This window comes from Pleuronectes platessa, chromosome 12 (assembly GCF_947347685.1).
Source record: "Pleuronectes platessa chromosome 12, fPlePla1.1, whole genome shotgun sequence".
Lineage (NCBI taxonomy): Eukaryota > Metazoa > Chordata > Actinopteri > Pleuronectiformes > Pleuronectidae > Pleuronectes > Pleuronectes platessa.
This window is the reverse complement of record NC_070637.1, coordinates 16,473,915-16,489,766: the sequence shown is the minus strand read 5'-3', so window position 1 is coordinate 16,489,766 and position 15,852 is coordinate 16,473,915. Positions and strand designations below refer to the sequence as shown.

Sequence of the window (15,852 nt, the reverse complement as noted above, 5' to 3'; positions counted from 1 at the left end):
CACACCTATAATAACTTAGTCAGTAGATTATTCTGGTATTTAAAACCTGTTGAGACAGTCACTGGTATCTTTTCACAACCAGCTACACATGTTCACGTGTACAACATTCTGAGTCCCCGCACTAAGGCTAATGGTCTGTTGCCTTGAATGCTCCACGAGACAAACGCCTTAAGACAACGCCTCCTTAATGAGTCTGAAAACGCATTGAACTGCCCCCTTCTGGCGAGAAAGGAGAAGCTGCCTGGACCACAGATGAGAGACAAACAAGGAGAGTAAAAGAGCTGATCCCAAAACCTTGAGGTAGGTTTCAGTGTCAGTGATTTTTTGATCTAATTGTTTTTCATCTGTACTGACACAGCAGAGGAGAGAAGATGGTTCAGTGATGTAATGTTCAGGTAGAGCAATCAGAATACGTTAATCTCACACATCAATATTCTGTTTGCTGTTGTTCTTAGTTCAACCTCAGCAAATGTTCTGCAAATATATAATATATTACCCTGATACAAGCCCCATTGCCCTCCTTGGCTCCGATGTCAATGTGAGCGCTACCAATTACCAAGTTACACTGAACCACTCATTGGGTATTTGTGTAGACATCAGCCAGACATGCACACTTTTTTCAAAGTTACGTAAAACATTGAATTTGCAGATTACCCTCTCTAATCCCAGGACCAACTTGTTCATCTTTGTACAATATTGTATCGTTGGCGAAAAAACCAACCCTCCATCTGCCCTGATCTGGTTTGGACGGACAAGATGTGTGCGACTGGCAGCAAACTTTCACATGGTCAGGATGACACACAGTGGATTCTGAGGATTTCTTATTTATTAATTTTTTTTATTTGACAAATTAAAATCCGCCCCATAAATTTAAGTCAGATTATATGTACAAATGCTCTCCCACAAATGTGACATGTGTTGCTTTTTCACGGACAGCACAGTCCCCAAAGAACTTTAAGAAACCAAACCCATATTTTAGGTCAGAAATGTCAAACGCACAAATAATATTTTGGGACGTTGCAAGCTGTTGATGCTCTGAGGTGGAATGAGGGAATATGAGGAGCTGCCCAAATGATCATGCATTATGCCATGTAAGAGGCAGCCGGGATTACTGGGCTATTTGATAGAGGATTACAGAGTTGAAAGTTGCAAAGTGCATTGATGCTTTAGAATGAAAGAAGAATGCACATAAAAATCATGGCGTGCATTTGAACAAATTGAGGAAATGAAAGGTAAAATAAATTAAACATCTTTTCTGGATTGATTACTTAAAATATGAAAAAAATTAAGCATATGTAGCATAGTGCTTCAATAAAATACTGCTTTGTGCAACATTAGGGTGAGTGAGGAGGAAAAATAGGAAAAGGCTGAATAAAGATACAATTCATGTGCTCTGTTCTTAAATAGCTGAAACTAGCTATAGCTAGTGTTTAAAGAATTCACATTGTCATGTGTCATACACAGTGGATAAGGATTACAACAAAAAGCAACATCAATCCCCCCACACTCAAATTGTATAAACACATCTGAACAAGGAAGAAAGCAGATGTGCTCCTGCACTCCAGAAATGAGAGCTGCCAATCTCAGCCAGTCGTTTAAAACCCTCATCTTAAGTCAATAGAAGCGGGTCCGGGCAGAGATGAACTGATCTCCTTGCGTCACAGGAGACAACACATGGGAATGGAGGATAGGACGGGTGGGGGGGGGCAGGGGTTGGTTTGTGTGATCTGATCATAAAGTGATGGCAGGAAGGGATATTGGAGAGGATGCCAGTGTTTGGGTATTATGTCAAATGAACAATGCCATTGGCCGAGGCATATCCGATGTGCCATCTGTCTGGGTCGGCCGGCACAAAGATCATGTGTGACGCATGCCTGCTGAGCGGTGTGTGCGTAGAGGGGGGTGACGTACATGTGCAGTGATGCAAAGAGGATTAAACACATGTTAATGAAACTTTACAGTTCAGTGGTAACTAATTGTGAAAGTGACACTCAGTCACATGAACCGCCGATCATCTGCAGTCCTCATAAGTTCCTGTATGTAAAACTACTGATCACTTCAATGCAGATACATAATGTGAACAAGTAATACATGTAACCATGTGTATAATCAAATAAACACACACTGAATTGCATTAAAGGGGAACTTCAGATATAAACAAATTTAGAAATCTATAGAGGAAGCCTATTGCTAAAATAGTCTAAATGGAACTAGCAGAGATGCTCTGACTCCTCGAATAGATCCAGATATGGAAATGCAGGGTCCTTCAATCTCTGTAATTGAACTCAATACCCACTTCTTTCCACACCTCCAGTTTGTATTGATGACTTTCAGTTAAAACTTATTAAGTGTCAAACTGACAAACTCAAATTTTAGAAAGCTTCCTCCAGAGCCACGTCTGCCAAGGGGCTAGGTTTTCATCACCTTAATTTAGTTTGCAGGATTCATCGAAAAATACCAAATGAATTCCCAGAAAACTTGCTGGAATGATGTGCCAGGGATCAGTGAAAGTCAATTTAGGATTTATTTTTTCACTTTCTTTAACATTGTGAAATTTTTCCATTATTTCTCAAAAAATAATACTGGATCTTGTTGAAAAACATCAGACACCAGTAAGGGACTTATATTCACGAGTGTGTGCATCTCGATTGAATTTAAGGGGACCATTGGGCCTTGGAGGAGGTATGAGCTCTACTGACGGCCATTTTAGTTACATACTTACTGCCCCTTAAATCATTCTTTGGAGGTAAAGCATGAGTAATTAGCCCTAAACGATGAAAAACAAACACATTTTTTTTTATAATGAATCAATTTAATTTAAATTTGGTGCTAGTGTGTGTGCCTCGCAACTTAAAAATATAAAATGGACAAGTACAGTATTTAAGGTTTTGTCACTTTGTTTGAGGTGTCATATTTAATGCTGTGGTCAAAAGAGCTATGCAAAGGTACTATGTCACCACGACACATGGTATGACCTCATGCACAAACACATACAAACATATACACAAAAAAATCGAAATTTAAGATGAAATTAACAATTACTGAAAGTTGTCCAATTACAAAATGCTTGAATATTTGATATATTCATCATCGAGTTTATTTTACAGTAAAAAAAAAAAAATTACAGACTAATTGACAGTCTAGGTGAGATGAGCCTAAATGTAACAGGTTAGCAAGAAAGTCAACAATCACAAAGGCTTCATATAGAGCAGCAATTAAAAATGTGTGATCACTTACATTTAAATATCTCATGATAACAACGTCCAACATGTCGTATTTCAGACAGAAACGAACTGGGGCACTTTTCTCTACACTGTTGCAAATACTTGAATTACATTCTCGACATAATGGTCACCATTCACATCTTTGCAACACACTCCCCGGCCTAGAACAGAGGAAGAGATGAGATTAAAACCAAGGCAGACATGAAGGTCATTCTTTTGAATATTCGAGTCACTGTATATCAGTATCAAAGTCAGTACGAGGCAGTGGATTTAATTAATCTGACCTCTTGTTGTAAGGTTACTGATACAGACTGAGTCATCGGCCTGTTATAAGGTCAGTTTCATGTTTTCTCGCTGATTAAACAAAACAGTAAATTAGTATAGTACAGCTGTGACTCTGCTGGGTTCAGCTTTGCCCTTATTCGTTCTGTCCTCGGACCTCCTCCTCACCTTCCTGTCTTCACTGGATTCCTTATTAACCAGGCCCTCGTCGCTGGCGGCCTGCAAGCTGTCGAAGGTGCCCTGCCTCTCCCGCTCCATCTCATGCGAGCCGCCCTCTCTCCGCTGTCTCTTCCACAACTTCATGACATCCTCCACACAGGAGAACCTAGTGTCAGTGGTGCACGCGTACATGCCTATAGGCACGGCCAGCACCATGGCTAAAACTATCACTATTATATGAATCAGTTTCTCCCTCTGTTCCATCTCAGTGACGTCACTTCCTGTTACAAACACAATGCACTGGCCTTGACGTGGCGCCTTATTCTTGAGGGTTACACAGATTTGATATTTGGTGGCAGGCATCAAATCAGAGACCGAGTACGAATGAATCCCGGGACCGATATAGACCATTTCTTTCTTATTTTCATCTGCACGGCCAAAGTGGATGGTGAACCAGGTTTCTGCAGGACGGTCCAAGGCAGCGTACCACTCGATGGCTATGCCACGTATTGTCTGTTTGGCGATGCGGATTTCAATGTAGAAGTTTTCATCCCCAACACCGGGTGCAGCAGGGAAGCCGGGGAGGTTTGTCAGGTGGGAGCCGTCAAGAGAGTGAACATCCAGGAAGACACTGACAGACGAGTTCCCTATAAAGTTGACAGCGGTGCAGGTGTAGACGCCCCGGTCGGCCGCATGGAGGGAGGGGATCACCAGGAGGGATCTGATGGTGTCCTCATCCACTCTTTCCTGAGACTCTGGTAGGAAATAAAGGGGGATCCAGTGTTGTTTTAGAGAAACATTCAAGTTTAAAGAATAGAACTCAATCTGTTTTCACAGAAAGAAAGAAGATAAACTCAACTCAAAATCAAATAGGTCCTTTTTCTACATTAGAATAATCTGAGGTAGCCACAATGACACAAACATATCAAAAGCCTGATAATGAATTGTGAGGCTGCATGTTAAAAACAATATTTTCATCATTTGCTTTTGTTAATTGTTAAATTTATGTTTATAAATTGTGTGGTACATAATTGTTGTAAAATGAAAGATAATGTCTAATGTGACAACATCTGGATGCTTGTTTTGTCCCTAAGATAGTAAATTCATAAAAGACAAGACAAAGGAAAGACAGAAACGTTCAACGTTAGAAAGATAAAACCAAATCATGTTTGGCATTTTTTGCATAAATTGACTAAAACAATTAATGTATAATAAAAGATTAGAAACAAATAACTTCCCTGTCATTGAACTATGACCAATCAACTATCAGGAAATGTTAAAGTCCAATATGATGGATTATACGAAAGGACACGGTGATCTTTTTATTTGACACATAAGTTACATGGTTCATATGATGTATTTAAGAGGCAAATTGGGGCATAATACTTAATAGTTTTTACTTGTGTAACTAATATAATATAATATAAAATTAAGATTTAGAGTTATGATGGTCAAAACATCAATAACAAAAGCCACAGAATAATAGGTTTGGGCAGCCTGATTGGCATTTGTCCTCATTCATGTGTTGTTGTTTCACTCTTTAATTTGCAAAGAAGATCTTTTGTTAGCGTATCAGCACCAAAATGCATTCATTATTGGAATATTCGCATTTAAGAGCAGACCAATAAGGTTATTATAAAAATACTTTTGGGCGGGTAGAACGTCTATAAATGAAAGTGACTGAAGGTGCCTCTCATTAGACAGTAAGACGCCTGTGGTTCTTTGTTAGTAAGTTGTGACTGCAGCCTTGGATCAATTTTCTCAAATTGTCAATCGTGATTTAGAGTTGGACAATGGAATGATTGGAATGATCAATGAACAATTTATTGATAAGTTTAAAGTCAATAACTTTACTGCTTTCCTTTTTAATTGCTATTATTGAGGATAGCAATGTAAACACAGTATGCTACTTTTCATTTGATTTGGCTAGCGTAAACTCAAGGTAGCCGACTGTTACCTCTGGTTTCTAACTATTGGTTACATATTATCAGTAGCAGTAGAAGCTGTGATAGTATCAGTATAGTGGGGACAGTATTGGCTGCAGCAGCCTGCTTCCTCTCAGTATTTGATGGACTGGTAACTTGCAGGTCTGATCTACAGTAATCAAAAGTGTAAGTCTAATGACGCAGACGTTTACTTAATTACTCAGTATCCCAACACTGCTGACATTAGGTAGGCTACAGTGCACTGTAATCTCCAACACTCTTAATCAAGAGTGATGGTGTTGTGCAGCTCGAGGGAATCAGTGGTGGGCCAATGTCCAGATTTAGCCCTCCTCCCTTAAGGAGAGGTTCGAGGCCTCTGCGATTAAAATGTGTGCTTAAGTATCTAATTTACCGCGAAATATCAGTGGAGCCAGTGCCTGGATGACCCGCTACGAGTGTTACACTCTTACCATGAAATCCTCTGATTATCTTCAGACCATATGTCCACCACACCGCGGGGTCTGGCCGGGCCTTGGCGAGACAGCGCAGCGTCAGGTTGGTGCCCTGCGGCAGGCTGATGTTGGAGGCTGGGCTGCTAACCGCCGGCTTCACGCACGCCTGCAGCTCGACCTCGTGGAAGAACTTGCCCGCCCTAAAGTCCGGCCCGGAGCAGGTCAAGTAGGAGTTCATCAGTATAATCGGGGGCGTGGGGGACCTGATAAACTCCACGAAGCCCTTCAGCCGGCAGTCGCACTGCCAGGCGTTGTCGTGCAGCGCAAGGACAACGTTCACCCCGAGGGCGGTCGCCTCCCGGTCGTCCATGCCCTGCAGCTTTTGGTAGAGGGGCCAATTTTGAAAGACCTCCTTTGATATGACCGTGAGCCGATTGAACGATACGTCTAAGTACGTCAATCCTGGCAGAAATTTTAACGCATGCTCCGGCAGCACGTCCAGCTGGTTGTGCTTCAGGTCCAGGATCTTGAGAGCCGGCGTGTCCTCGAACGCTGTCCATGGTACTGAACGCAGCTTGTTCCCCTGCAGGCGCAGCTCGGTCAGATTCCCCAAACCCTCCAGGCCCTTTGAGTTTATGAGTGTTATGTCATTGAAGTTCAACCACAGGTTCTCCAAGAAGGACGCACTGGTGAAAGCCCCTCTTGGTATTTCAGTAAAGTGAGATTTTTCTATGCGTAATTTGGTCATGTCATCTGGGAGGTTCCCTGGTATGGCCCCAAATGCGTTCTCCTCCATACATATGAGCGACCTACATGATCAAAGGGAAATAGGATAAGTGAGAATTTGCTTTCTGTGCCTCATGAACACAGCTTTATAGCCTGTGTGTGGCTGTTATTAGGACCACATGTTAGAAACAAACAGTTCTCGACTTGATTGAGAAATATGCACTCGGTAATTATCAGTTAAAACATAGCCTCCTTCATCCACAGCCACCCAGTGACAGAGTTAAACCGGATAAAAATATCCCTGCCTCACAGTGAACTTCGTGAAATCAGGTCTCACCTTCCATGACGGTCCTCGACGCAGCTGCACCCGCGTAAACATTCAGGGACGGTTCCGTGCGATTGAGTGCTCAACACAACTATAACTATCAGGTAACAAATTATGTCCATAGTCCGCGAAAAATCCCTGAAGTCGTGGGCTTCATTCGTGCTCAAGACATGTCGAGTGCGGCAGACGAGAGAAGCCTATTAAAGCTAATCCCTGACGCACCGTGAAGTGCACTAAGCAAGTGGCATCTAATTCTTAGGAAAGACACGAAGGATTGACACTTGACAGTGTTAGTGCGTCTGTCCCACACAGTTCAAATTGGCCACACTGTCTGATGAGGTCAACTGTTTTTCTCTAATTTATGCTTTATTGAACCCTTTATTGACATTAAAGACCAGTTTATAATAATAGTAATGATTATTATAATCAATATTATTATTTTTATTATTGTAATGGTTTATTGTTGTTGTTGTTATTAATAATTATTATGATAATCACCATCATAATCATAATCGTTTAATAGTGTCAGATCTGGATCCTGCAGCTCTGGAGCCAGAGAGAGAGAGAGAGTGAGAGAGAGAGAGAAAGAGAGAGAGAGAGAGAGAGAGAGAGAGAGAGAGAGAGAGAGAGAGAGAGAGAGAGAGAGAGAGAGAGAGAGAGAGAGAGAGAGAGAGAGAATTGATACCTTTATTTGCATGTTCTGATCTCATTCCTCAAACTTGGTTTAATCAAATAAAAGCACATCTCCCAAATTAATCAAATCAATAGTATAACATTTTTCCCAGTGGTTGAAAAGTAATCAATACGTCAAAGTGAAAAAACACATGTAAAAAGACACGGCAATGCCAACTGGATGTGTATATATAAAAGTTTATTTAACTATATTCAAATAATATAATTGAAATGAACAGATCTACATCTCATTGGGGGTAATGATTCCTCTAGGTGGCACAAAACAGGTACATAGAGATACTTCAGTATGTGTCTCGTTGCCGGGAGTATAAATCATTTTTTTTAACATTTCATTTTTTGCATCATGTCCACGCTATTTACACGATGTCATAGTTCAGACCTTCATGTACTTCTTTCTCCAGCTCCAGCTTTTTTCTCCATTCACCAGAGTTGTTGAACCATGCCTGTGTGTATATCTTCTCCGAGAACGTATGACAGATTATACAGGCACAGACATAACTGTATATGTAAGTGTACATCATCCAGGTAACATATTTACAAATCATACACGTACATATATGATATAAACAATGGAGAGTCTACCGCTGAGTTCCCTTTTAATCAGATTAGGATGTGGAGGTTTCTTTACCGGGCCATGTGAGTGAAATTAAATATTAATTACAATAATGGTTTCATTTGTTGACTTGTTTCATCTTACAGGCTTAGTGATTTAAAAAACAAACATTCTTTTAGACATTAAAGCATGAGTGTGTTCGGATGCTGTGTCAAATGTCTTGTAATTTTCTCACTATTAATGTGTGGATACATGTGTGACCAGTGAGGTTGGATGTTTGGATAAAATAGAAGTTAATTAAAATGTTTAATATTCTCTAAACTGATATTTCCATGATAGTGCAGCGTGCAAAGGTCCTTTGATAGAAGTTGGCTCTCTGCGGCGGCGGAGTCGGTGGCGTGATCCAGCGCGGAGGAACGGGTGGGGGGGAGTCCCAAGGTGTGGGCGTACGGGAGCGGATGGGAGGGGGACTGACGTTAGGATGTCGCTGAGGGTGGGGGTACTGGAAGTGATGAGGGTATGGATGTGGATGGACATGCAGGTGGGGGTGGTGATGGGTATGCGAATGAGTGTTAGTGTGTGGGCTGGGACGTGGATGCGGGTGGGTGCGAGGGATATAGCGTGTAGCAGGAGCCGGAGCTGGAGCATGATGTCAGCAGAAGTACTCGTTGGGCTGTCCCTCTATCTTAGCCGTGGCCTCAGAGTCCAGGCTGGAGCGGGCCGACAGCAGCCTGTTGGACTCCTCTGGGTTCATTCTGTTCAAATACTCGCCCTCGAGACCTTTGGCCTTTGTACCAGGTGACAGCGTTTCAAAGGTCACATATGAATCTTGGATGTCCTTGGATTTCTTGCCCCAGTACTTCTGAATGCGTCTCTTCAGCGCCCCACAGCACACGATGACGGTGAGTGGGACTGCGATGATACAGGCCACTGTGATCACAATCACGTTAATCAGCCTCTGGGTGCCAGTGGCACTGGCTGCTTCATCAGTGGAAAATATCACACACTGCTCCTTCTTGGGGATCAGCCCCCTCACACACACACAGGCAATGTACTTGGTCCTGGGCACCAGCCCTTCGATGGTTACACGATTCTGTCCCGCTCCAACATTGATCTTCCTCATGTCCCTCTCTCCAAACACAGCGTACAGCACACTAAACGCTGTAGTGTTCTTGGCTTTAGGGGCTCTCCAGTTCAGAGCAATTGTATTGTCTGTGTCTCCCACTACCTTCACTGAGCGGACCACCCTGTCTGGGTCCTGCTGCAGCGACGAGGTGTTGGCAGCCAAGTTGCTTAGGTTTGTCTTCTCCAGATCCAGCAGTGCATCTGGGTTGGAGGAGGTGGCAGGCCCCGGTGTGGTTCGGTCAGCCAGGCTGAAAATAGCTAGTTCAGACTCGGAACCAAGCCCAGGTGGAAGGCCAGGATCCAGGGCAGGCAGGGATGAAGGGGTCGAGGTTGGAACCAAATATCTGGCCACCAGTTTCTCCTGGTAGGCGGCTTTGCCTATTTGGTTGGATTTCTTGGCTTTTGCCTTCTTTTCACTACTGGTTTGGTTCCCCTCTGGCTTTGGGGTGTTAGAGACAATAAGAGAAATAACAGCCTCTGCATTCCCTGCATAGTTAGTGGCCTTGCACATGTATTTCCCTGAATTCCGATAGGACACAGCTGGGACACTGAGGATGGACCAGGTGATTCCTTCCTTTGACGTTTCCTGCTGAACTGTGGCAGCAGAAAAGAGAAAATATGGTTGTTACACAATGACAAAAAAGGACAATACGAAAACTATAACATATTTTGTGGCCCCTTTAGTAAACATGCAATGAGACACCAGCTGCTGAGCAGTGCTGCAGAATTCACTGTTGTGGCTGCAGCTGTCAGTCAGACTTACAACCTTACTATCTCCGCAACTCTATGTTTAATTAACAGCAGCACTTTAGCTCAGACAAAAGCATCTTATCTCAAGCTCTAAACAATGAAAGTCCCTGATGTCCACAGAGCTGCTTGACTCACCTGTTCCATTGAGGGCTCGTCCATCGGCCCTGCGCCATGCCAGGTCCGGGATGGGGACTCCAATGGTCCCACAGCGGAGCAGCACATTGTTTCCAACAGCGCTCCGGACTCGCGCCACGGCTGTGTGGATACGTGGCAGCTGACAGCGCCTGAGCTCAGCGTCACTGAACAGAACTCCCGACACACTCTCCGGGGCTGAACACCGCAGCCTCGTGTCAATGAATGCCACAGACAGGGTCGGGGACTTCTGGAACTGGACCAGGTCGTAGAGCCGGCAGTCACACACCCAGGGGTTATCATGGAGACCTGAGGGAGAAGGTATAAGTGAGGCTACAGGAGGAAAGACAAGCGTCCAGCTGTGTGCAAAGTGATGGACCAGCCAGCAGATGGCTGGTGTGGATGTTACAATGTTAATCCAGTAAGAGGATTAACATTTAATTCATAAACTACATCATGACCATGACTATGGCAATGATGATGATTATTATGATGATGATGATGATGATGATGGTCTTGCGGTCAAGGTCAGGTTTTGCTGTCATTTAACCCACCTGCCCTCAGAGTAGTGGACAGCTAAGCGTGGAGCAGCTGTCCACTACTCAGTGGATGAGAAGGTTTTAAACACTAAGTTTTCTGAACATGCGGTGGGATGTGAAATGTAGAATGATTGAGCAAGTCTTTCTTCAAAATTTTAAGAAAATTGAACAAAACACAAATTTAAAACCTCACTATTTCCACACTTACTTAAACAGGGCTTTAACCTAAAGTAAACTGGTGCAGAATGGGCAAAGGATCATGTCTAAGCATGAGGAGAAACAAATCTGTCACAAAAATGGCATAACCCTCATAGAAATATTTAATAACTGATTTCTGTAGCCCGTGTTTGTCACTGAATTATTATCAAATATCGTTTGTAACGACATTAAAGTGTTTTTTATTAAATACTTGATAAAGGATGTTGAAAAAATTTGATTTTGGTCTTTATGTGATAAAATGTATTTTGCTTAATGTGTTTTCCAAAATATATCTTTTCCTCAAATATTTATGTATTTTTATCGTCAGATTTACCGATAATAAGATGAAGTGATCTGTTGCTTAGCAGCTGCTATCCAGCTGTTCAAGGACATTTCTTTGCGCAAACGTGTCACAACTGTCTTTGACAGTGCGCACTAAGTGTTTCAATAAAGACACAACCCTGGAGCTGAGGGATTGGGTGCATGAAGGTTGTGTGACAGGATGTCACTTACCAAGTATCATCTTGGAGCTCTCTGGTCCTTGCGCTGGTTTCACCGCAAGCCAGGTGAACAACACCTCTGCAGGCAGGGTCAGCAGGTTGTTGCTAGACAGGTCCAGGTAGGTGAGGTTCTTAATGTGACTGGTGGCCTCCGCGGGCAGCGAGGTGAGCTGGTTGTTGTGCAAATCGAGAAGTCTGAGGCTGGGCATGTCAATGATAGATTCCCAGGGAAAGGCGGTGAGGGCGTTCCCGTCCAGACGCAGCTCTTCCAGGTTGAACAATCCACGGAAACTGTCTGGATTCAAGGCGGACAGGGTGTTGAAAGACATCCACAGGAATTCCAGACTGGAGAGGTAGTTAAAGGCGTCCCTTGGTATCCGCTGAATGGCCGTCTTCTCAATCCGCAGCTTGGACGTGTCAACAGGGAACCCGACAGGCACAAGGGATATGTCGGGATCATTGCAAATCACGCTCCTAAAAGAGGAAGAGACAAGTGACTTTATGTTCAACATCCTATGCAAATTACACAATTTGACATATTTCGCAGTAAATTAAACGAGTAAATGAAATGTAAGATAACAAAATTACCTTTAATGTCAGTTAAATCATGTTTTGGACTCTAAATGACAGTTCACATGCAACTAAAATCCTGTGGATAATTCTGAAAAACACTCATTCCCCAATCCATCCAAACACTTAAAAACGCATACATGGGAGGGTTGAAAGTGCCTTTGAGAGATAATCCTGCATTAAATAAAATTGGACCGACATGCACTCCCTGAATTATCTTTTGTACACGTGTTCACCTCTGTGCAAAAACCTATCCTCATGTGAGAAGTAGACCTGCCCGTTTAAAGAAAGCATGCGTCTTTACGCACAAACCAAACCACACTGCAGTGTGTTTTTGGATATCAAATAAAGTCCATGCTTACCTGGCCTTTGATCCATCACTCAGGTTGTGGTAGAAGCAGCTGCACTGCGACGGGCAGGAGCTCACTGGGGAGACAAGTTCACCTGTGGCCACGTAGAGCCCCAGAAGCAGAACGAGGAACATTTTGGACCACTTTTACGCATACGCAGCTACATGCGCCCAGTCTGCGCCCTCTGGAGTCAGACAGACTTGCTTTTTTTCTCTCATTTACAAGAATATCATCCGCATGGCTTTTGTCCCACCGCTTCGCTGTCCCATAGTGATCAGACTGCTATGAGTCCTGAGATAAAAAGGATATACAAGGATTAGCGAGGACTGGCGTTCTTTTCATTTGGATGCGTATTGCATCCCGGAATCCGATAGGCTGTGCAGAGACGTCCCTATTTATTATCACAGAAAAACACTTCCGAAATGGTCATAATCCACTGTGATGTTTGTATTTTTTTCTTTCTCTCTCAAATGTAGTTTGTTCATTTGAGCCCTGCCATGACTGTTAATCTGAGTGGGCAGCACTGCGTTTTACCACACGGTGGCCCCTACAACAACCTGAGGCACATCTGAGGAACAGATGTGCATTTTCTGACTCTTATCCTGGTTTTATTTGGAGGACAACGAATGTTAATATCACAAAAGAAAATAGTAGCTCACAGTCCCACAATATACTGTCACATTTTATAGTAAATATTGAAGTTGGAAAACTTTGTGCTCATCCTTATCTGGTATAACGATTTTATTATCAATGTTTTTCATAAGGTGAAAATGAATTTGCTCTGTTACTGTTCATATGTGATCATTGGATGATTGCGTGTCATCTATTTCAGGGGTCTGTTGAGCAACCGACACAATTTTCAGATCTTTTTTTTAGACAAACACTCTGTGAATTTTGCTGCCATGAAAGAGATCTGCACCCACAATTTCTGACTTGGTCCAATATGAAATGAAAATAATCAAAAGGTTCTGGCTGCGATTCTGACCCGGGTTTTGACTCAGGGGTCAACTGCTGCGATTGTTTATCCAAGGCATCGGTCCACAGCCTGAAGGCACCCTGCACCACTGACTATTATAGCACTGGTAAATACTACACGCACGTTTTTTGGCACTTGTCCCTTGTGTTTCCCCCTTGGCATTAGAAAGTGTGCCGACTAAATAGCTAAACACACTTTGTTTGAAAAACTTGGCAGCCGAAACCCACTTTTACATTTGACCCAGATTTAACCACTGAGCTCTGGTCAGGTTTTTTTTTATTACAACACAAATAGTTTAGGAGAGAGAGAACAAAATCCCATTCATAATAACAGATTATAGAGTTGCTTTATTCAGAAATCATCAACGTCAATGTGTCTTGTGTGCATCATTCTGACATATTAGCTTCTCCTCTCACCCATCCTGCACATTTACACACAATATTAGTTTTATTGAGCTCTTACTTAGTATTAAAATCCCTCTGAGAGGATGAAAGACTTGTTTCACAATGTATGGTTTTAGGACCGTGCAGGTCGGTACTGAGGCCATTGACGTGTTAAGCAATCATGTTCCCTCGTGTTAAAAACGTATACATTCCACATTGCACTGCAAGACGATAATCTCATTTATTGAGGCCCCTTTTATATCGTTTGAACCAGAGGACTGGACTTTATTCAAGCTGCAACGTCATTCTTACTGTGCAGAAAGTCTAGCATAGAAAGGATGAGATAGTTATATTGGATTAATCAGGCTTCGCATGACCAGCAGAAATGTTGTATATTCAGGCCTATTTGTGTCACCATTTCTTTACATGTAGGATTATTTTTAACCCTGATTAATCTCTGGAGAGAAAAAAGTGCACACGTAAACTCATGTTGGGGTCAAGCAAGGACAAAGAGATTTGGGTGTTTGTCGTCAACATCGATATAACAAATGTAACCAGTGTATTGTCATAGTTTCTCTTTATCTGTTCCTTGCAAATCGTTTTTATTGTTATTTGTCTTATTATGGCCATATAAACTGCTGTCAAGTTCTGGAATGACTTTACTGACTTTGTCACAATGTGTAGATGTAAGTGTAATAACAAAATGGATCGTATATGGCTCATGTCAAATTGCATTGCCATATGCTTTAGCACTTTATTCATGTTCACCTACATTTCACGGGATTCCTGATCTTATAATCCTCAGAGTGAGACAAACCTCAGCCAAACAATGTCCGGCTTGTTTCCCCCCCCTTCAGCCCTGTGGCATGAAAAGCTGCAAGTGATGGCGCAACTGAAACATAGCAAATCCATGGGAGGCTCTGCATGATGGCAGGATTTCATGTCATTCAAACATTTGTCGATCGGCTAAAGCTAAATAGGAACACAGACTTTAATTTGGAACCACATTTCATTTCACCCATATCACACATTAAACCCCAGACTAGAGCAATGTTGTGTCTGCAGCTCCAAAAATCATCATTTCAGTCAGATGTGGAGTTTAATCTCTTGAGGTCAGTATGTCTGAAAAAAGTTTTAAAACAAAACAACAAAGGCGTCAAGAAATCAAAGGCTGACATGTCGAGTTTCCCATTCACTAGTCGATCTGAGTCCAGCCACGTGAGTCAGTGGATTAATAAAGAGACTCTGCAGTGTATTCACAATAATCACTTTGTGTCATCAATCAGTGAATGGACAGGGTTATGTAATGAACTGATATACATCATATACATTTATGATTGTGTTTCCACATAAACTGTGGATAAGACGCAGAGCAATGATGTGCATATAGGAGGATGTATATCTATGAATAATAAACCAGGAATTCTGTATCATACACCAGAGTAAATGGAATTCATATATGATAGCATATCTTTTTAACCCTTTGTCCAGTGCATGTAACCTTGAGTGAAACAGTTGCAGCCAAACGCGGGGATTTAAACCATGTTTGAAGAAAACTCCATCATGAAATGACTCTAGATTTGGAACCAGAAGATGCAATAACCTGAATGAGATTCAAATAACTGGAGCTGCTTAAAAAAATGTCACCTTTTTTACTGTGCAATACTTAATCCGCGTAGACGGCTTTATCACATATATACCTATTAATACATATTAATATATATATATATATATATATATATATATATATATATATATATATATATATATATAATTACTTGTCTGTAGCCTATATTATAACGTTTTGGAGGTCCACAGCCTATTTCGTTGCACAAGGAAATGTCATAATATATTGCATTTTATCTGTGTGTGTGTTTGTGTGTGTGTGTGTGTCGTGGTGTGGGGGACGACGACGACGACGACACCTGTTGTGTCTCCTTAAAGCGAGAGTAGGCTGCATCCAACCATCGTGTCGCCTGGTCGATCGATA

At 42.2% G+C, this 15,852-nt stretch overlaps 2 protein-coding genes across 2 annotated transcripts; both read right to left on the bottom strand.

Annotated features, from left to right (window-relative positions):
* Nucleotides 1-3,599: 3,599 nt before the first annotated feature.
* On the bottom strand, nt 3,600-7,215 carry lrit2 (leucine-rich repeat, immunoglobulin-like and transmembrane domains 2). Its single transcript, XM_053436862.1, has 3 exons — nt 7,106-7,215; nt 6,061-6,851; nt 3,600-4,420 (listed from the first exon to the last, which is right to left on the bottom strand). The coding sequence occupies exons 1-3, from the start codon at nt 7,213-7,215 to the stop codon at nt 3,600-3,602; spliced, it is 1,722 nt and encodes a 573-aa protein (XP_053292837.1).
* Nucleotides 7,216-8,991: 1,776 nt separating this feature from the next.
* On the bottom strand, nt 8,992-12,637 carry lrit1a (leucine-rich repeat, immunoglobulin-like and transmembrane domains 1a). Its single transcript, XM_053436825.1, has 4 exons — nt 12,516-12,637; nt 11,597-12,057; nt 10,350-10,655; nt 8,992-10,058 (listed from the first exon to the last, which is right to left on the bottom strand). Exons 1-4 carry the CDS (start codon nt 12,635-12,637, stop codon nt 8,992-8,994), a joined length of 1,956 nt encoding a protein of 651 aa, XP_053292800.1.
* Between the last annotated feature and the right edge of the window lie 3,215 nt (nt 12,638-15,852).